Here is a 22,973-nt window from a genome sequence, read left to right as displayed (position 1 = left end):
ACACACAACACACAGTCAAAGCAACTCTTTGTAAACTTTGGTGTCCCTGATTTCTGCTTCTGTAGAACTACAGCTGATATTTAATATGACCAAGTCAGTAATGATGGTGGTCTTTGACTTTGACTTAACTTGAATTAAGACTTATTCTTAGTCATATTCTTCACAGCAGTCAACACTCACATTTTCTAAGCCCAGGTTTCATTCTGTTCTCTCCACCATGTTCCACACTGTAGCGGTAAGCAGAAGAACAGACAGTCATTGAGGGATACACACACACACACACACACACACACACACACACACACACATGTGTGTCATGTGTGTATGTTTTAGTCCAAGTGTGTGTGACCAGTGTGTTTGTGTCCTGTGAGTGTGTGTCCAGTGTGTGTCTGATGTGTGTGTCCAGTGTGTGTGTCCAGTGTGTGTGTGTGTGTGTGTGTGTCCAGTCCAGTGTGTGCAGTGTGTGTGTGTCCTCCAGTGTGTAGCCAGTGTGTGTCCAGGTGTGCTTGTCAGAGCTGTGTGTTGTGTGTGTGTTTGTGTGTACTGTGTGTAAGACTTTTTTCTTAAATGTGTGTGCAAAGTCCTGTGTGTGTCAAAGTCCTGTTTTCATGTGTGTGTCCCTGTGTAGTGTTTCCAGTGTGTGTGTGTGTTTCCAGTGTGTGTGAGCAGTCAAAAGACAGTGTGTGTGTATCAGTGTGTGTTTGTGTGTGTCCATTATTGTGTGTGTAATCAGTGTGTGTGTGAGTTCAGTGTGTGTGTGTGTGTGTGTGTGTCAAATTGTGTGTGTGTGTATGTGTATTTGACAGTGAGTGTATCAGTGTGTGTGTGTGTCCAGTGTGTCATTGAGACAGTGTGTCCAGTTGTGTCTGTATTGTGTGTACAGTCCACATCCATCTTTTGTCAGTGTCCAGATGTGTGTGTGAGTACAGTGTGTGTATCAGTGTGTGTGTTGTCAGATTTGTGTGTGTGTGTGTGTGTGTGTGTGTGTGTGTGTGTGACAGTGTGTGTTGTTTGTGTGTGTGTACAGTGTGTGTGTACTGTGTGTGTCCAGTTACAGTGTCCAGTGTGTGTGTGTGGTGACCAGTGTGTGAGTGTAACCAGTGTGTGTGTGTGTGTGCCAGTGTCATTGAGACACATTTGAACACAACACACTGACACCATTACTCACAGACACACAACAAAACACTGAACCACATACACACAGGACACACACACACACACACACTGGACACACACACACACATAACTTTGTCCAAGTGGTGGTCAGAATGTTTGTCTTAACCAGCCTGATAAGTCAAACATGTCTGATATGGACATTGACATAAACCCTCTACATACTTGAGTTTCTCCAGTCTGCAGTGTGGATCCTCCAGTCCAGCAGAGAGCAGTCTGACTCCTGAGTCTCCTGGGTGATTGTAGCTCAGGTCCAGCTCTCTCAGGTGTGAGGGGTTTGACCTCAGAGCTGAGACCAGAGAAGCACAGCCTTCCTCTGTGACTAGACAGCCTGACAGCCTGCAAAGAGTCAAAATCATATTAAAACCACACTGATATTCTTTGGTGGTGAAAATAGTGGCAGTAAATGTTTTCAACATATTCAGATATATCAGTGTCCTGAATCCTTCCATATATATTCATAAAATAGTGTATCATTATAAAACATGACAAATGATCAAAGTATTGCCTGCAGATAGAAACATGTATAGTACAAATATTATAGTAGACTGACCAGACCAGTTTAAAAAGCAGTATCAGTCAGAAGACAGACAGTGAGGAATCAGATGTGGATTGTACTGAGTATACAGTCCACACCATATCTATTTAGACAGTGAGGTATCAGATGTAGATTGTATTGAGTATACAGTCCACACCATATCTATTTAGACAGTGAGGAATCAGATGTAGATTGTATTGAGTATACAGTCCACACCATATCTATTTAGACAGTGAGGTATCAGATGTAGATTGTATTGAGTATACAGTCAACACCATATCTATTTAGACAGTGAGGTATCAGATTTAGATTGTATTGAGTATACAGTCCACACCATATCTATTTAGACAGTGAGGTATCAGATTTAGATTGTATTGAGTATCAGTCCACACCATATCTATTTAGACAGTGAGGTATCAGTTTGTTTTAGATTGTATTGAGTATACAACACCATATCTATTTAGACAGTGAGGTATCAAATTTAGATTGTATTTAGTATACATAAAGTCCACAACATAAAATCTATTTAGACAGTGAGGTACAACAAATCACCTCTCACCATTACCAATAACATGAAGATTGTATCTCACCATATACATCAAAGCACAATTTAAATTGTAACTGACCATCAAACACATATGGTGTGACTATGTGTGTCATGGTAAACACATGTGGATCTGGTGAACAGTTATCACTTGTTGACCAACTACAGGAATACTGACCTCAGAGTCTCCAGTTTACAGTGGGGATTCCCCAGTCCAGCAGAGAGCAGCTTCACTCCTGAATCCTTCAGGTCATTGTTACTCAGATCCAGCTCTCTCAGGTGTGAGGGGTTTGAACTGAGAACTGAGGCCAACACTTTACAGGATGTGTCTGTGAGTTTACAGACAGTGAGTCTGAAACACAGAAGAAATACAATGACAGAAATCCAAAATATTAAAATATTTCACTTAGCTTTTCCCTGCTTACACTGTAAATAAATGTGGCTCTATACTCCAGCATTTTGGATTTCAAAGATCAAAGACCAGAGGTGACAGTTTAAAATGTCCCCTTTTATTTGAGGGTATTTTAATACATATCTGTTTCACTATTTAAAAATTAAATTAATTTAATGTATCTAGTCCCCCATTTGAGAAAAATTTTGAAAAAAAAAAATAAGTGAATTACAATGAGACAAAAATGCTAACCCTACCAATAACAGACCTTGACTGATTTGAAAGATCATGAATAATAACAGAGTGAAAAAGTTAAAGAGGCTACCAACAAAACATGCTAACCTCTCACCATTACCAATAACAGAGGCTACAACAAAACATGTTAACCTCTCACCATTACCAATAACAGAGACTACAACAAAACATGCTAACCTCTCACCATTACCAATAACAGAGGCTACAACAAAACATGCTAACCTCTCACCATTACCAATAACAGAGGATACAACAAAACATGTTAACCTCTCACCATTACCAATAACAGAGGCTACAACAAAACATGCTAACCTCTCACCATTACCAATAACAGAGGCTACAACAAAACATACTAACCTCTCACCATTACCAATAACAGAGGCTACAACAAAACATGCTAACCTCTCACCATTACCAATAACAGAGGATACAACAAAACATGCTAATCTCTCACCATTACCAATAACAGAGGCTACAACAAAACATGCTAACCTCTCACCATTACCAATAACAGAGGATACAACAAAACATGCTAACCTCTCACCATTACCAATAACAGAGGCTACAACAAAACATGCTAACCTCTCACCATTACCAATAACAGAGGCTACAACAAAACATACTAACCTCTCACCATTACCAATAACAGAGGCTACAACAAAACATGCTAACCTCTCACCATTACCAATAACAGAGACTACAACAAATTTTGCTAACCTCTCAACTCACCAGATCATCATCACGATTAATTCATAAAACAGTAGCATCCACATGAATGTAGAAGTGTTCAGAAACATGCTATTCTTACTGACAATACAAGTGAAGTGACTCCAAAATGACAGGACATTATTCACCATTCAGTTTCTATTAGGAAAAACATCCCAAACACAACCAAGACAAACTGCAAATTAATTCAACATTAGTAAATCACAAGCTTGATGCTAATCACCAGGCATAGAATATGGGACCAAATACTATGCTAACTTATGACTACTTCCAAACACTATAATGTGAATATAACCTGAATAATTACGACTTTTCAAATGGGAGAACTACATACATAAAACAAAACATGCTTAACATCTCACCTGATAAATACTGACCTCAGAGTCTCCAGTTTACAGTGGGGATTCCCCAGTCCAACAGCTAGAGCAGCTTCACTCCTGAATCCTTCAGAGGTCATTGTTACTCAGGTCCAGCTCTCTCAGGTGTGAGGGGTTTGAACTGAGAACTGAGGCCAACACTTTACAGGATGTGTCTGTGAGTTTACAGACAGTGAGTCAAACACAGAAGAAATACAATGACAGACAGGTTATATTAAAATAATTTCACTTAGCTTTCCCTGCTTACACTGTAACCTGTGCACAAATAATGTGTTGGGGTTAACCAGACAGCCTGCACCAATAACAGAGTACTGTAAATAAATGTGTCTCAAAACTCCAGCATTTTGGATTTCAGATCAAATGTTTCATATGAGGTGACAGTATATAATGTCACCTTTTATTTAACAGGATACAACAAAATACATTTCTGTTTCATTACGTTTAACAAAAATTAAATTAATTTAATGTATCTAGTCCCCCTTTTGAAGAAGTCATAACTATTCTGACACTTAAAGTGATTAGACAACAAAAAGTTTATCTGGTCCAATATTCCTCGAACACAATGAGACATCAAGCCTGTGACGCCTTGACTGAGAAAGATCATGAATGAATCATGAATAATAATGAGTGAGAAAGTTAGAGGCTACAACAAAACATGCTAACCTCTCACCATTACCAATAACAGAGGCTACAACAAAACATGCTAACCTCTCACCATTACCAATAACAGAGGCTACAACAAAACATGCTAACCTCTCACCATTACCAATAACAGAGGCTACAACAAAACATGCTAACCTCTCACCATTACCAATAACAGAGGCTACAACAAAACATGCTAACCTCTCACCATTACCAATAACAGAGACTACAACAAAACATGCTAACCTCTCACCATTACCAATAACAGAGACTACAACAAAACATGCTAACCTCTCACCATTACCAATAACAGAGACTACAACAAAACATGCTAACCTCTCACCATTACCAATAACAGAGACTACAACAAAACATACTAACCTCTCACCATTACCAATAACAGAGGCTACAACAAAACATGCTAACCTCTCACCATTACCAATAACAGAGAATACAACAAAACATGCTAACCTCTCACCATTACCAATAACAGAGGCTACAACAAAACATACTAACCTCTCACCATTACCAATAACAGAGGCTACAACAAAACATACTAACCTCTCACCATTACCAATAACAGAGGCTATACAACAAAACATGCTAACCTCTCACCATTACCAATAACAGAGGGGGTCTGATCTTTGTACCTCTGTAACTTTCTCATTCATCATCATTCTCTATTCATTCATGATTATTCATCATCATAGTAGCATCCACATGAATGTAGAAGTGTTCAGAAACATCTTCTATTCTTACTGACAATACAAGTGAAGTGACTCCAAAATGACAGGACATTATTCACCATTCAGTTTCTATTAGGAAAAACATCTAAAACACAACCAAGACAAACTGCAAATTAATTCAACAAGTTAGTAGAATCACAAGCTTGATGTAATCACTGCAGGCATGGAATATGGGACCAAATACTAAACTTATGACTACTTTAATACACTATAAGTGAATATAACCGAATAATTACGACTTTTCAAATGGGAGAACTACATACATAAAGTGCTTTCATATCTGATAATACTGACCTCAGAGTCTCCAGTTTACAGTGGGGATTCCCCAGTCCAGCAGAGAGCAGCTTCACTCCTGAATCCTTCAGGTCATTGTTACTCAGATCCAGCTCTCTCAGGTGTGAGGGGTTTGACTCCAGAGCTGAGACCAGAGAAGCACAGCCTTCCTCTGTGACTCCACAGCCTGACAGCCTGACAAAGAGATCATCATGACTTCACAAACACACTGTTAATTTAACACCAGTAGTGTAGAAGGACAATGGTAGATGCATTTGGTTTATTCTCTCAAACAACATATAGATTCATCTTCCGTCTCCTAGAATTGTATGGTCATATTGTTATACTAATGTGAAAATCAATGAATTTATTCAATATGTTTTTCAATATAATATTATATACATATTATAATACATATTTTTCTCTAAACTGAATATTTCTTCCTGATGATTAGTTCTTAAATGTCATTTTATTTACTCACAGAGCAGCTCTGGAGGCTTTGACCACTGGCAGCAGCCTCAGAAGACCTTCCTCTGATCTGGAGTATTTCTTCAGGTCAAACACATCCAGCTCCTTTTCTGAAGTCAGCAACACAAAGACCAGAGCTGACCACTGTGCAGGTGACAGTTTGGTTTTGAGAGACTTCCTGATCTCAGGAAGCTTTGGATCTCCTCCACTAGAGAATGGTCATTCAGTTCATTCAGACAGTGGAACAGATTGATGCTCCTCTCTGGAGAGGGATTCTCCCTGATCTTCTCCTTGATGTACTTGACTGTTTCTTCATGGCTCTGTGAGCTGCTTCTTGTCTTTGTCAGTAGACCTCGTAAGTGCTTCTGATTGGACTCCAGTGAGAGGCCCAGAAGGAAGCGGAGGAAAAGGTCCAGGTTTCCCGTCTCACTTTGTAAGGCTTTATCCACAGCACTCTTGTAGAAAGTAACTTCAGTAACTTTAGGCTTCTCTCTGAAGAGCGAAGAAAAGTATCTGAACATTGTTTGCAGGTTCATCCATTAGATTCTCATTGTTGTTGATGAATGAGAGGAACACATATACAGCAGCCAGAAACTCCTGAATGCTCAGATGAACAAAGCAGTACACCTTGTCCTGGTACAGCCCACATTCCTCTTTAAAGAGCTGTGTGCACAATCCTGAGTACACTGAGGCTTCATTGACATCAATGCCAGCCTCTTTCAGGTCTTCTTCATAGAAAATCAGATTGCCTTCACAAGCTGTTGAAAAGCCAGTTTTCCCAGTGACAGAATGCTCTCTTTATTCCAGTGTGGACCTGTCTCTTCTTTCCCAAGATACTTTTCATTCTTCTGTTTGGTATGAAACACCACAAGGTGTGTGTACATCTCAGTCAGAGTCTTGGGCATCTCTTCTCTCTTATGTTTCAACATGTGTTCAAGGACTGTTGCAGAAATCCAACAGAAGACTGGAATGTGGCACATGATGTGGAGGCTCCTTGATGTCTTTATGTGTGAGATGATTCTGCTGGCCAGGTCCTCATCACTGAATCTCTTCCTGAAGTACTCCTCCTTCTGTGGGTCATTGAACCCTCGTACCTCTGTCACCTGGTCAACACACCCTGAAGGGATCTTATTGGCTGCTGCAGGTCGGGTAGTTATCCAGAGGAGAGCAGAGGGAAGCAGATTTCCCTTGATGAGATTTGTCAGCAGAACATCCACTGAGGTTGACTCTGTGACGTCCCAACAGATCTTGTTCTTCTGGAAGTCTAGGGGCAGTCGGCACTCATCCAGACCATCAAAGATGAACAGAACTTTGTACTTGTTGTAGATGGAGATTCCTGATTGTTTGGTTTCCATTGAGAAGTGATTAAGAAGTTCAATGAAAGTGTGTTTGTCCTCTTTCATCAAATTCAGCTCCCGAAAAGGGAATGAAAATACAAATTGGACATCCTGATTTGCTTTTCCTTCAGCCCAGTCCAGAATGAACTTCTGCACAGAGACTGTTTTTCCAATGCCAGCGACTCCCTTTGTCAGCACAGTTCTGATAAGTTTGTCTTGTCCAGTTAAGGGTGTGAAGATGTCGTTACATTTGATTGCAGTCTCTGGTCTTGCTTGTTTCCTGGTTGTTGTCTCAATCTGTCTCAGCTCATGTTCATTATTGACCTCTCCTGTTCCACCCTCTGTGATGTAGAGCTCTGTGTAGATCTTATTGAGGAGTGTTGGGTTTCCTTGTTTAGCGATCCCCTCAAATACACATTGAAACTTCTTCTTTAGATTAGATTTGAGTTCACGCTGGCAAATCACAGCAAGCTCATCTGAATCTAGAAATAACACAGAGGATATTAATATTACGTCTGTTTTAATGTCTACAGTATTGTAGGACTGTTATAAAGTTGTAAATTATAATAATGTATTCTCTAAACTGACTGTATAAATGTGTAAATGTTTTCATAATGCATTACAGACTGGTGTGACTGATTATATTATTATTGGTATTATTGATGGTATTATTAATGTTCTCTCTCTAAATGAATCACCACAACACATCCCTGCTGCTACTTGATGAGGTCACTAGGTGTTGTGTTAAGGCTGCTACAATATCATTGAGTTACACAGCTACTTTAGCTGTACTTTAGCTACAGCTTTTAAATGTTATAAAACAGCATTCAACATGAGGCAGACAGATCTTACATTTCTCCAGTGTGTCAGCAAGCTCCTTCTGGTTCATTTTCCTCAGGATGTGCAGTGTGATCTTCAGAGCCCCCTCTCTGGCACTGCTCTCCTGCTTCTCATCTTCAGGGTCCACCACTTCCTTATCCTGCTTCTGACTCTCAAAGCCTTCTGGGAGTTCTGGACTAAGAATCCTCTTGAACATCTTCAGCTCGTTCTTCACAAATGTCATAATTTTCTCTTCAAGCATCTGGAATAAATTAAGTAAATAAGTTAAGTTAAGCAAGAGAATAAATGCTTTCTCATTAACACATTAATGAATGATTGACAGATCAACTTTACTTGAGGTAAACAAAAACAAATGTACATAACAGGACCACATACACTGAATATGGAGGCCAGGTCTGTTTGATGACTCTGGGAAGACTGACCACTGAGAATCTCTGACTCTGATCTCTCCTGTTGGTTTCTGTGGACAAAACATTAGATTACATCTCCTCATCCAGGGAGTACACACACACACACACACACACACACACACACACACACACACACACACACACACACACACACACACACACACACAGGAGGGAATGTTGTGTTTGTTTAATTGTTTTAGGACTATGAGAATGGACAAAAGGATTAGCATATGGATTATGAAAACAACAACAATAAATGGGAAAATGGGAGAGGAGAAATGACTAGAGACAGTGTTGTTTAACTCACTGACCAGGACCCATGAGTTCTTCTTACCTTTGTTCAGTAGAAAAGTCTCCCTCTCTAAAGTGTATAGGATGACCCATAGACCAGTCACTCTTCATGGACACACAGCTGGGAACAGGGGAGGCTGGTCTCTCCTGCTTGATTGGTCTTCAACACAACAGAGACAAACATTACATCTCTCATCTACTCTGAGCTCAGATGGGGAAACATAAGAGTTTCATTCCAAAACACTATATATCACTTTTCAGAAATGTTAGTAAATTAGCTTTTATTGTTCAAAGCATTTCTGAAAGAGATTGGTGTGTTTTTTCTCTATCTAATCATGGGGTTGTTCACTATCTAATCATGGGGTTGTTCACTATCTAATCATGGGGTTGTTCACTATCTAATCATGGGGTTGTTCACTATCTAATCATGGGGTTGTTCACTATCTAATCATGGGGTTGTTCACTATCTAATCATGGGGTTGTTCACTATCTAATCATGGGGTTGTTCACTATCTAATCATGGGGTTGTTCACTATCTAATCATGGGGTTGTTCACTATCTAATCATGGGGTTGTTCACTATCTAATCATGGGGTTGTTCACTATCTAATCATGGGGTTGTTCACTATCTAATCATGGGGTTGTTCACTATCTAATCATGGGGTTGTTCACTATCTAATCATGGGGTTGTTCACTATCTAATCATGGGGTTGTTCACTATCTAATCATGGGGTTGTTCACTATCTAATCATGGGGTTGTTCACTATCTAATCATGGGGTTGTTCACTATCTAATCATGGGGTTGTTCACTATCTAATCATGGGGTTGTTCACTATCTAATCATGGGGTTGTTCACTATCTAATCATGGGGTTGTTCACTATCTAATCATGGGGTTGTTCACTATCTAATCATGGGGTTGTTCACTATCTAATCATGGGGTTGTTCACTATCTAATCATGGGGTTGTTCACTATCTAATCATGGGGTTGTTCACTATCTAATCATGGGGTTGTTCACTATCTAATCATGGGGTTGTTCACTATCTAATCATGGGGTTGTTCACTATCTAATCATGGGGTTGTTCACTATCTAATCATGGGGTTGTTCACTATCTAATCATGGGGTTGTTCACTATCTAATCATGGGGTTGTTCACTATCTAATCATGGGGTTGTTCACTATCTAATCATGGGATTGTTCACTATCTAATCATGGGGTTGTTCACTATCTAATCATGGGGTTGTTCACTATCTAATCATGGGGTTGTTCACTATCTAATCATGGGGTTGTTCACTATCTAATCATGGGGTTGTTCACTATCTAATCATGGGGTTGTTCACTATCTAATCATGGGGTTGTTCACTATCTAATCATGGGGTTGTTCACTATCTAATCATGGGGTTGTTCACTATCTAATCATGGGGTTGTTCACTATCTAATCATGGGGTTGTTCACTATCTAATCATGGGGTTGTTCACTATCTAATCATGGGGTTGTTCACTATCTAATCATGGGGTTGTTCACTATCTAATCATGGGGTTGTTCACTATCTAATCATGGGGTTGTTCACTATCTAATCATGGGGTTGTTCACTATCTAATCATGGGGTTGTTCACTATCTAATCATGGGGTTGTTCACTATCTAATCATGGGGTTGTTCACTATCTAATCATGGGGTTGTTCACTATCTAATCATGGGGTTGTTCACTATCTAATCATGGGGTTGTTCACTATCTAATCATGGGATTGTTCACTATCTAATCATGGGGTTGTTCACTATCTAATCATGGGGTTGTTCACTATCTAATCATGGGGTTGTTCACTATCTAATCATGGGGTTGTTCACTATCTAATCATGGGGTTGTTCACTATCTAATCATGGGTTGTTCACTATCTAATCATGGGGTTGTTCACTATCTAATCATGGGGTTGTTCACTATCTAATCATGGGGTTGTTCACTATCTAATCATGGGGTTGTTCACTATCTAATCATGGGGTTGTTCACTATCTAATCATGGGGTTGTTCACTATCTAATCATGGGGTTGTTCACTATCTAATCATGGGGTTGTTCACTATCTAATCATGGGGTTGTTCACTATCTAATCATGGGGATTGTTCACTATCTAATCATGGGGTTGTTCACTATCTAATCATGGGGTTGTTCACTATCTAATCATGGGGTTGTTCACTATCTAATCATGGGGTTGTTCACTATCTAATCATGGGGTTGTTCACTATCTAATCATGGGGTTGTTCACTATCTAATCATGGGATTGTTCACTATCTAATCATGGGGTTGTTCACTATCTAATCATGGGATTGTTCACTATCTAATCATGGGGTTGTTCACTAGCTAATCATGGGGTTGTTCAATGACTAATCATGGGGTTATTTGTTTAAAATCATGATGTCTTCATTTCACTATCAAATAATCATGTTTTTTTTCACTATCTAATCTATTGTTCCTCACTCTCAATCATGGGGTTGTTCACTATCTAATCATGGGCTTGTTCACTATCTAATCATGGGGTTGTTAGTTGAGGTAATAATCATAAGGGTTGTACTGAGTCAATGTGCAGGGTACCAGGTAGTTAGGTAATAATGAGGGGTTGTTCACTATCAATCAGGGTACCAGGTAGTTGAGGTAATAATGAGACTATAAGGTTGTTCAGTACTGAGTAAATGTGCATGGGGTTGTTCAGGTATCTAATCATGGGAGGTTCACTAGTTCTAATAAATAGACTTGTTCACCAGTACTGAGTCAATCAGGGTACCAGGTAGTTCACTAATAATGAGACTATAAGGAGTACCAGTTACTGAGTCAATGTGCAGGGTTAGTTCAGGTAATAATGAGACTATAAGGATTACCAGTACTAATAAATGTGGGATACCAGGTAGTTCAGGTAATAAATGGGGTTACCAGGTAGTTGAGGTAATATCTAATCATAAGGAGTACCAGTACTGAGTCAATCAGGGTACCAGGTAGTTGAGGTAATCTGATCTATGGAGTTGTTCAGTACTGAGTCAATCAGGGTACCAGGTAGTTGACTAATAATGAGACTATAAGGAGTTACCAGTACTAATCAATGTGGGGTTGGTTGTTGATCTAATAATGAGACTATAAGGAGTTGTACTGAGTCAATCATGGGGTACCAGGTACTATCTAATAATGAGACTATAAGGAGAACCAGTACTGTTCAATATCTAATCAGGTAGTTGTTAATGAGACTATAATCACCAGTACTGAGTCAATATCTAATCAGGTTGTTGAGGTAATAATCTAATCTATAAGGAGAACCAGTCACTGATCAATGTGCAGGGTACCAGGTAGTTGGGTTAATAATGAGACTATAAGGTTTACCAATACTGAGTCAATGTCATACCAGGTAGTTGAGGTAATAATGAGACTATAAGGATGTACCAGTACTGAGTCAATGTGCAGGGTACCAGGTAGTTGAGGTAATAATGAGGCTATAAGGAGTACCAGTACTGAGTCAATGTGCAGGGTACCAGGTAGTTGAGGTAATAATGAGACTATAAGGAGTACCAGTACTGAGTCAATGTGCAGGGTACCAGGTAGTTGAGGTAATAATGAGACTATAAGGAGTACCAGTACTGAGTAAATGTGCAGGGTACCAGGTAGTTGAGGTAATAATGAGGTTACCAGGTAGTTGAGGTAATAAATAGACTATAAGGAGAACCAGTACTGAGTCAATGTGCAGGGTACCAGGTAGTTGAGGTAATAATGAGACTATAAGGAGAACCAGTACTGAGTCAATGTGCAGGGTACCAGGTAGTTGAGGTAATAATGAGACTATAAGGAGAACCAGTACTGAGTCAATGTGCAGGGTACCAGGTAGTTGAGGTAATAATGAGACTATAAGGAGAACCAGTACTGAGTCAATGTGCAGGGTACCAGGTAGTTGAGGTAATAATGAGACTATAAGGAGTACCAGTACTGAGTCAATGTGCAGGGTACCAGGTAGTTGAGGTAATAATGAGACTATAAGGAGTACCAGTACTGAGTCAATGTGCAGGGTACCAGGTAGTTGAGGTAATAATGAGACTATAAGGAGAACCAGTACTGAGTTGCTGAGTCAATGTGTACCAGGGTACCAGGTAGTTGAGGTAATAAATGAGACTATAAGGAGTACCAGTACTGAGTCAATGTGCAGGGTACCAGGTAGTTGAGGTAATAATGAGACTATAAGGAGTACCAGTACTGAGTCAATGTGCAGGGTACCAGGTAGTTGAGGTAATAATGAGACTATAAGGAATACCAGTACTGAGTCAATGTGCAGGGTACCAGGTAGTTGAGGTAATAATGAGACTATAAGGAGTACCAGTACTGAGTCAATGTGCAGGGTACCAGGTAGTTGAGGTAATAATGAGACTATAAGGAGTACCAGTACTGAGTCAATGTGCAGGGTACCAGGTAGTTGAGGTAATAATGAGACTATAAGGAGTACCAGTACTGAGTCAATGTGCAGGGTACCAGGTAGTTGAGGTAATAATGAGACTATAAGGAGAACCAGTACTGAGTCAATGTGCAGGGTACCAGGTAGTTGAGGTAATAATGAGACTATAAGGAGAACCAGTACTGAGTCAATGTGCAGGGTACCAGGTAGTTGAGGTAATAATGAGACTATAAGGAGAACCAGTACTGAGTCAATGTGCAGGGTACCAGGTAGTTGAGGTAATAATGAGACTATAAGGAGAACCAGTACTGAGTCAATGTGCAGGGTACCAGGTAGTTGAGGTAATAATGAGACTATAAGGAGTACCAGTACTCAGTCAAGTTCAGGGTACCAGGTAGTTGAGGTAATAATGAGACTATAAGGAGTACCAGTACTGAGTCAATGTGCAGGGTACCAGGTAGTTGAGGTAATAATGAGGCTATAAGGAGTACCAGTACTGAGTCAATGTGCAGGGTACCAGGTAGTTGAGGTAATAATGAGACTATAAGGAGAACCAGTACTGAGTCAATGTGCAGGGTACCAGGTAGTTGAGGTAATATAATGAGGCTAAAATGTGACTAGGCAACTGATGGATGTTACATCTCCTACAGGGAGGTGCACACACACACACACACACACACACACACACACACACACACACAGTGAGGGAATGTTGTGTTTGTTTAATATTGTTTTAGGACTATGAAAATGGACAAAAATGGATTTGAAAACAACAAAATGGGATGGGAGGAGAAATGACTAGAGACAGTGTTGTTTAACTCACTGACCAGGACCCATGAGTTCTTCTTACCTTTGTTCAGTAGAAAAGTCTCCCTCTCTAAAGTTTATAGGAGATCCATAGACAGTCACTCTTCATGGACACACAGCTGGGAACAGGGAGGCTGGTCTCTCCTGCTTGATTGGACTTCAACACAACAGAGACAAACATTACATCTCTCATCTACTCTGAGCTCAGATGGGGAAACATAAGAAGAGTTTTTCCAAACGCTATATATCAATTTTCAGAAAAGTTCGTAAATGAGCTTTTATTGTTTAAAGAAGTTAAGTTAATGTTAAGTTATGTTTTTTGTTAAATGAGGAGATGCCACGTGGGTACCTGCTTAATTAAGATGCAGCGCGAACTGCGTCACAAATAGAACTGACTTCTAGACGGTCGTTGAGCAGTGTGTCATTTAAAATGACGAAATTCATTTATCGACGCGAGCGTTGTAGTCAGTCTGTCAGCCCCGCTAAAAGGCTGGTGTCGTTACTCTGCCTTCTCCGGGGGCATGTTGAGGTACATTTACTAACCGGGAGGGTTTGAATGATGTGATTTATTGGAGGGCTGGAAGACGCAATCTCGAGGTTGTTTACTCACAATATCAGATATTAAATATATTTTTTATAATGAATGTATACTGAGGTTGAGGTTCTGACTAGTGATTATTTACCCGGGGTTCAATACCTGCTATTGAGGCGCCCTGAAAATAATATTCAAAAGTTCGGTCCTTGGACACAGAGGGTTTAAACACTAAAGTTACCGTCCATCTAGTGAAGAGAGGAGAACCGGACAGAGGTAGCCAGCATCCGTCAACGAGAGAGGGAGAAGCCTCACCGGGATTTAACAGGTGGAAGAAACAACCGGGGAGCTCCATCGGTCCACAAGAAATGCAGACAGTGATGATGAGCTATGGTAGCTATGGTAACTAGGATGCTGCTGGTGCTGAGTAGCTGTAGCTAGCTAGGATAACTACCGAGCTGTACTAGCTAGGATAACTAGGATGCTGCGACTAGCTAGGATAACTAGGATGCTGCTGGTTAGTTAGCAGGTCGTCGTTCGTCTGTCCCTCGTCTCGATGATGAATCCGGTGAAACACAAATTGAAACAAGGATAGAGAGTGAAAAGGATCTGGCTACACTCATACTGTCCCTGACCGTAAAGAAAAAAGCAAATTGAACAGTAAACTTCGGTGTCTCAACACTGTAACAAACACCGTCGTTATTCCCCAAGATCACCTCAGTCCACTCTGCGCGTAACCGGACAATATCCTTGGCGCCACACCGAACGTGGACGCGGACAGTTCTGTACGGGGACGCGGACGGTTCCAGAACGCGGACATGAGCAGTGCAACACAATCAACTGAACCCAGTCTTTACAGTGGGTTACATTAGTAATATGAATTATTTATTATTATGTAAAACAAACATTCTATGTTTTTTTATAACAATATTTTGAGATCTGGGTCCATATCGCCAAAGTGTCTCAGAGGAGAAAATTGGTCGTATAAGTGCTGAGAATAAAGACATTTTACACTTATGGGTATAAATTAAAGCTATTTATGAAGTCTCTAGTCCCACCTAGTTGGCAGAAATTTATGACACCTCGTGAGCTGTCCTAAGTAGTTATGAGTTAACAGCAGGTGTCCTAAGTAGTTAAGAGTTAACAGCAGGTGTCCTAAGTAGTTATGAGTTAACAGCAGGTGTCCTAAGTAGTTAAGAGTTAACAGCAGGTGTCCTAAGTAGTTAAGAGTTAAAGCAGGTGTCCTAAGTAGTTAAGAGTTAACAGCAGGTGTCCTAAGTAGTTAAGAGTTAACAACAGGTGTCCTAATAGTTAAGAGTTGGTGCTAAGTAGTTAGAAAAGCATGTTTTAAGTATTTGATATGAGTTAATACAGGTGTCCTAATAGTTATAGTTAACAGCAGGTGTCCTAAGTAGTTAAGAGTTAACAGTAGGTGTCTTGATAATACTTAATAATAATGCAGTGAGTCAGTGGTTTCTGGCAACATGATTTTTTGGAGCAGATAAAAATAATGTTTTTATTTGATGATCAATCCATTAATAATATATGTCTTGTGCTTTTGGCAATGATTTTGTCTTAATTTGAATACAAGTGATACCATGTATCAGGCTTATTCCCCAAGATTAACTCAGGTTTTCACCCAGTGGCTAAGGAGTTGGACTTGTGGCCTAAAGGTGGCTGGTTTGAATCCATGTGTAAAATGTGCTATTTGCTAACTGCTGGGCTGCATGATGTCATTTATTGACGGGCTGGAAGTCCCACTCTGTCTTTTCTATTCTGAGGTTGTTTATAAGCAATATCAGATATTAAGGTGATTTTTATAATGAATGTATACTAAGGTTGAGGTTTTGACTAGTGATTATTTACCTGGGATTCAATACCTGCTATAGTCACTTGTTTTCTCTCCCAAAAGCAACACAGCCCTAATAGGAGATATACAGCTAACTAAAGTAATGAGAGACCATTTTAGAAAATCATGGGACATATAGTCTGTGGTTGCATGCTATTTTATGTCAATCATATTGCTGCTTGTAGCCTATAACTGATGCTTATTGTGGTCATATGCTGCCATCTATTGGACATTTTGCCATCTATTGGACATGTTCAATTAAAAGTTATTAATTCATTTACAGACATTGGTGGGGCAGCTGAGAAATAAAGTGTATTTTTCTGGTTAATTCCTTAGATCTCTAACCTGCCCCATCTTTCACACGCCCATTGCTAGACTTTCACATAGAGGTTACTTGGTCACCCAGTTCAAACCACATTTGAAAAATAAAACAGATGTGGCTTGTTGATCAAGTGTTCTGCCTTGCAATAATAAATATAATAAAATAACAAAACAAAAACAGCAAAATGCTGAGACAGGTTTTGATTAACAAAATAATCAGTGCTATTTAGTACTATAATGGTATTTACTAACATAATATTATTACTAAAACAGTTTCTAAAATAATTCGGGTTAAGGTTAATGCTAAAATAGGTAATACGTAGGGTTAGATGCTGATGTAAAAAGGGCTTTATAAATATATTTGATTTGATTGTTAGGTTCAGGATTTTTAAAAAGTGTATGGGTTTATAGGTCTCTTGCTCCTATAAGTGATGCGTTGGTCTAGTAACCAGAAGGTTGCTAGGTTCAAACCCCCAAGCTGACAAGGTACAAATCTGTCATTCTACCCCTGAACATTTGTTTTTAACCCACTGTTGGCAGTCATTGAAAATAAGAATGTGTTCTTAACTGAACATTGCCTGGTTAAATAAAGGTCAATTTAAAAGGTAAAAACAGTATGTTTTTATTTTAAAAGCTCTTCTTGCTGTTTCCCTTGGCCTATCTGTGAAAAGGAGGGACAGGGACACTCAGTTTTAGCCATTTAGACACAAGTCATCAAAACAAAAGTGTTATTTCTGACCATTTAAAGATTTAAGGTTTCTGGGTCACCACAAGAAAACCGTTACACTGTAACCCTGTTGATAATAAGTAACCTGACGTCAGAGTTCAAGCTTAATGCCGGCAGGTGTCATTGATACAATAGTGAAGCTGCCATTGTGACGCAGAACAATGAGCTGGGAATAGAACGTTCAGAAGGTGAGTTGATTCCACGGAGCTCAATAGAACTAATAGGAGCTGGCAGGGAGAAGAATGACCTAAAATAAGGCCTGTTTTGTAGCGATTACTATATAACATAACATAATATTATGAAACTGGACTCCATGGCGGATGCAATGAACTAGTTATCAGAAAAAAACGTTGTTGTAAATGTCATGTTTCCAGCCTACTTGAGGTGCACCGAAAATAATATTCAAAAGTTTGGTCCTTGGACACAGAAGGGTTAAACACTAAAGTTACTGTCCATCTAGTGAAGAGAGGAGGGTTAAACACTAAAGTTACCGTCCATCTAGTGAAGAGTCCATCTAGGAGGGTTAAACACTAAAGTTACCGTCCATCTAGTGAAGAGAGGAGGGTTAAACACTAAAGGGTTAAACACTAAAGTTACCGTCCATCTAGTGAAGAGAGGAGGGGTTAAACACTAAAGTTACCGTCCATCTAGTGAAGAGAGGAGGGGTTAAACACTAAAGTTACCGTCCATCTAGTGAAGAGAGGAGGGGTTAAACACTAAAGTTACCGTCCATCTAGTGAAGAGAGGAGGGGTTAAACACTAAAGTTACCGTTCATCTAGTGAAGAGAGGAGGGGTTAAGAACGGAGCAGAAGAGACATGTTTGTTGTTTGCTGTAACTAATGGTCAACGTTGTATTGTAATGTATTGTATTGTAATGTATGTATTGTAATGCCAGAGTTGACGTGGACCATCGTTCAAACAAAGAGATGCCTCCCTGACCACCAGTGTGTTTGGATATAATGAAGATCAATTCAGGGAAGAAGAACCTCTAGAGTTCTGACCAAAGAGCCCTATAAAGGGTTAAATATATACTCTATACTCAGACAGGCTAACCTCCTATAAAGGGTTCTATATATATTCTATATATACTGTATACTCAGACACTTCCTAACCTCCTATAAAGGGTTCTATATATATTCTATATATACTGTATACTCAGACACTTCCTAACCTCCTATAAAGGGTTCTATATATATTCTATATATACTGTATACTCAGACACTTCCTAACCTCCTATAAAGGGTTCTATATATATTCTATATATACTGTATACTCAGACACTTCCTAACCTCCTATAAAGGGTTCTATATATATTCTATATATACTGTATACTCAGACACTTCCTAACCTCCTATAAAGGGTTCTATATATATTCTATATATACTGTATACTCAGACACTTCCTAACCTCCTATAAAGGGTTCTATATATATTCTATATATACTGTATACTCAGACACTTCCTAACCTCCTATAAAGGGTTCTATATATAGTCTATATATACTGTATACTCAGACACTTCCTAACCTCCTATAAAGGGTTCTATATATATTCTATATATACTGTATACTCAGACACTTTCTAACCTCCTATAAAGGGTTCTATATATATTCTATATATACTGTATACTCAGACACTTCCTAACCTCCTATAAAGGGTTCTATAATAGTCTATATATACTGTATACTCAGACACTTCCTAACCTCCTATAAAGGGTTCTATATATATTCTATATATACTGTATACTCAGACACTTCCTAACCTCCTATAAAGGGTTCTATATATATTCTATATATACTGTATACTCAGACACTTCCTAACCTCCTATAAAGGGTTCTATATATATTCTATATATACTGTATACTCAGACACTTCCTAACCTCCTATAAAGGGTTCTATATATATTCTATATATACTGTATACTCAGACACTTCCTAACCTCCTATAAAGGGTTCTATATAGAACTTTAGTGGTTCTGTATATTGTAGGAAGATAAAACCCTTTCTGGTTTCAACAGGAGTGAAGAGTGTGTTGATATAACGGATATATGTGAATTCAAAATTCAGCTTGTAACACGTTCAGAATAAAACTATAAAGTTTTGCTGCCAACATATTAGATCATAATTAAGAGGCTAAATGTTCTGTGTCATGCTAAAATTTTATAGAGGTGTGTGTGTGTGTGCTGTGAGAGACTCATTGTTGTGTGTGTGTGTGTGTGTGTGTGTGTGTGTGTGCGTTTGCTGGTGAGACAACCACATATCAAGTCTAAATACAGGATACAAACATTACAGCTATATAGCTTTTTGAAAAACAAAAATTCATACACAAAAACTATGAATTAAAATCTTGAACAACAATATTTTACAGACAAGGTTCCCTGAGCAATACTGTCTGATAAATAACAAATGTAAAAAATTGTGGAAACACGTTTTGAAACAAACAACATTGTAATCTCACCTCTTAGCTTTGGTGTCATGTTCCCCAGAAAGTCTCATTTTAGAGGCAGGGCCCCCCTTCTTTCTCGCTCCAGAGAGACTCATTTTAGAGGCAGGGCCCCCTTCCTCTCTCTCCCCAGAGAGTCTCATTTTAGAGGCAGGGCCCCCCTTCTTTCTCGCTCCAGAGAGACTCATTTTAGAGAACTGTCCCCTAAACAGAGATCCAACATGTTGGTTGTGGTTAACACAGTGACAACTAAACAGAGATCCAACATGTTGGTTGTGGTTAACACAGTGACAACTAAACAGAGATGCAACATGTTGGTTGTGGTTAACACAGTGACAACTAAACAGAGATCCAGCATGTTGGTTGTGGTTAACACAGTGACAACTAAACAGAGATCCAACATGTTGGTTGTGGTTAACACAGTGACAACTAAACAGAGATCCAACATGTTGGTTGTGGTTAACACAGTAATTCTTGAAGGTCAATTATTCTCATTTATTCATTATCTCTTAGAAATAAAACATTTACTAACAGACACATCCAAACAGTCAGGTGATTTAATGCATCACATGAAAATGTAGTCGTGATTTATATTTTTTTTCATAATAATAATTTTTTCCATAATAATATAATATATAATAATATAATAATAATAACAATATAATATATAATATTAGTCTAGTTTGTTCAACAGGTATGATATTATGATGCTGTTACTGAATTCAGTTCATAATATTAATGTTAAGAAAAGTCTGTTCAGTGGTTTCATACCAAATTACACAGGAAGCAGGAGCTCATTGGAATTTAGAAAACAACAAATGTTCTGATATTCTGAAAGATGACTTTCTTACAACTGATACATAAAAATATACAAATTGTAAAATAACCTCAATATACGAATATATGAACAACATGTTATTGAATGTGACTTGACTATGAACAACATGTTATTGAATGTGATTTGACAGTTAGGTATATGAACAACATGTTATTGAATGTGATTTGACTACACCCAGTTAGGTATATGAACAACATGTTATTGAATATGACTTGACTACACCCAGTTAGCTATATGAACAACATGTTATTGAATGTGACTTGACTACACCCAGTTAGCTATATGAACAACATGTTATTGAATGTGACTTGACTACACCCAGTTAGCTATATGAACAACATGTTATTGAATGTGACTTGACTACACCCAGTTAGCTATATGAACAACATGTTATTGAATGTGACTTGACTACACCCAGTTAGCTATATGAACAACATGTTATTGAATGTGACTTGACTACACCCAGTTAGCTATATGAACAACATGTTATTGAATGTGACTTGACTACTACCCAGTTAGCTATATGAACAACATGTTATTGAATGTGACTTGACTACACCCAGTTAGCTATATGAACAACATGTTATTGAATGTGACTTGACTACACCCAGTTAGCTATATGAACAACATGTTATTGAATGTGACTTGACTACACCCAGTTAGCTATATGAACAACATGTTATTGAATGTGACTTGACTACACCCAGTTAGCTATATGAACAACATGTTATTGAATGTGACTTGACTACACCCAGTTAGCTATATGAACAACATGTTATTGAATGTGACTTGACTACACCCAGTTAGCTATATGTTGAACAATATGTTATTGAATGTGACTTGACTACACCCAGTTAGCTATATGAACAACATGTTATTGAATGTGACTTGACTACACCCAGTTAGCTATATGAACAACATGTTATTGAATGTGACTTGACTACACCCAGTTAGCTATATGAACAACATGTTATTGAATGTGACTTGACTACACCCAGTTAGCTATATGAACAACATGTTATTGAATGTGACTTGACTACACCCAGTTAGCTATATGAACAACATGTTATTGAATGTGACTTGACTACACCCAGTTAGCTATATGAACAACATGTTATTGAATGTGACTTGACTACACCCAGTTAGCTATATGAACAACATGTTATTGAATGTGACTTGACTACACCCAGTTAGCTATATGAACAACATGTTATTGAATGTGACTTGACTACACCCAGTTAGCTATATGAACAACATGTTATTGAATGTGACTTGACTACACCCAGTTAGCTATATGAACAACATGTTATTGAATGTGACTTGACTACACCCAGTTAGCTATATGAACAACATGTTATTGAATGTGACTTGACTACACCCAGTTAGCACCATTTTGTATGATTGAACTGTCACGTAGCTGTCCCAGGTGAAATGGACTGTTACATCTGAGTGTTTTACTGTCATTCACTATACTAAAATAACACCAGACATTTAATGTCTCTACACACTTTACAATAATCCCTGGGAAGAGTCTTACCTTGTAGCCTGAATTCACAACCAGAACATGTCAAGTCATTGGGATATTTTCCGTTGTGCTGAGAGATCACCTTCCTGATGACAAGTGTCTCTGTATCTATGTTCTAGGTTCAGTTGATCTTTGGATGCAATAATATCTGGTCAAAGTCTAGTGACACAACACCATGGTATATCATAACCATAACAGCAGTTTAACCGTTGGCCAGTAAAGGCCATGGCATATTATAACATGTAGAATCATTATGATGATCCAGGTTCATACTATAACATGTAGAATCATTATGATGATCCAGGTTCATACTATAACATGTAGAATCATTATGATGGATCCAGGTTCAACATATCTCTAACTTTGAAGGATACAATGGGGTCCCACATTATTGACACCCTTGATGTAAGTCGCTCTGGATAAGAGCGTCTGCTAAATTACTTAAATGTAAAATGTAAATAAAGATTTGTAAAACTGACTGTATAAAATAAATAATTCTAAGAC

The 22,973-nt window shown here is 38.6% G+C and overlaps 2 protein-coding genes across 3 annotated transcripts in view; both read right to left on the bottom strand.

Annotated features, from left to right (window-relative positions):
- The window catches only part of LOC135570301 (stonustoxin subunit beta-like), a 3,429-nt gene extending 811 nt beyond the window's left edge, over window positions 1-2,618 (bottom strand). Inside the window, exons 1-3 of the mRNA XM_065016422.1 lie at window positions 2,434-2,618; window positions 1,339-1,512; window positions 181-227 (exon numbers count right to left, since the gene is read on the bottom strand). Coding sequence (XP_064872494.1) covers window positions 181-202 — 22 coding nt within the window. The 5' untranslated portion in view covers window positions 203-227; window positions 1,339-1,512; window positions 2,434-2,618. The remainder of the gene's footprint in view (window positions 1-180; window positions 228-1,338; window positions 1,513-2,433) is intronic.
- Window positions 2,619-6,649: 4,031 nt separating this feature from the next.
- LOC135570297 (NLR family CARD domain-containing protein 3-like) lies at window positions 6,650-22,600 on the bottom strand. Of its 2 annotated transcripts, none has more exons than XM_065016420.1 (6): window positions 22,482-22,600; window positions 20,122-20,310; window positions 9,055-9,171; window positions 8,686-8,770; window positions 8,323-8,551; window positions 6,650-7,952 (listed from the first exon to the last, which is right to left on the bottom strand). In XM_065016420.1, exons 2-6 carry the CDS (start codon window positions 20,292-20,294, stop codon window positions 6,874-6,876), a joined length of 1,683 nt encoding a protein of 560 aa, XP_064872492.1. In that variant the 5' UTR covers window positions 20,295-20,310; window positions 22,482-22,600; the 3' UTR covers window positions 6,650-6,873. The 2 variants fall into 2 exon arrangements, with proteins under 2 accessions (XP_064872492.1, XP_064872493.1); XM_065016421.1 differs by having other exon boundaries at window positions 6,650-7,946.
- Window positions 22,601-22,973: the final 373 nt, after the last annotated feature.

Source organism: Oncorhynchus nerka, unplaced genomic scaffold (genome assembly GCF_034236695.1).
Source record: "Oncorhynchus nerka isolate Pitt River unplaced genomic scaffold, Oner_Uvic_2.0 unplaced_scaffold_1000, whole genome shotgun sequence".
Taxonomy (NCBI): domain Eukaryota; kingdom Metazoa; phylum Chordata; class Actinopteri; order Salmoniformes; family Salmonidae; genus Oncorhynchus; species Oncorhynchus nerka.
Note: the sequence above shows the minus strand (reverse complement) of the source record. Positions and strands in the feature narration are given on the sequence as shown.

What these genes read in the sequence shown, in the direction of transcription:
- LOC135570297 (XM_065016420.1), bottom strand. Translation starts at nt 20,294, where the DNA reads ATGAGTCTCTCTGGAGCGAGAAAGAAGGGGGGCCCTGCCTCTAAAATG. An exon ending in CATGACACCAAAGCTAAGAG is followed by an intron (nt 9,172 to 20,121) that starts GTGAGATTACAA and finishes GTTGTGTTGAAG; the next exon opens with ACCAATCAAGCAGGAGAGAC. An exon ending in TGCTGACACACTGGAGAAAT is followed by an intron (nt 7,953 to 8,322) that starts GTAAGATCTGTC and finishes TGTTATTTCTAG; the next exon opens with ATTCAGATGAGCTTGCTGTG.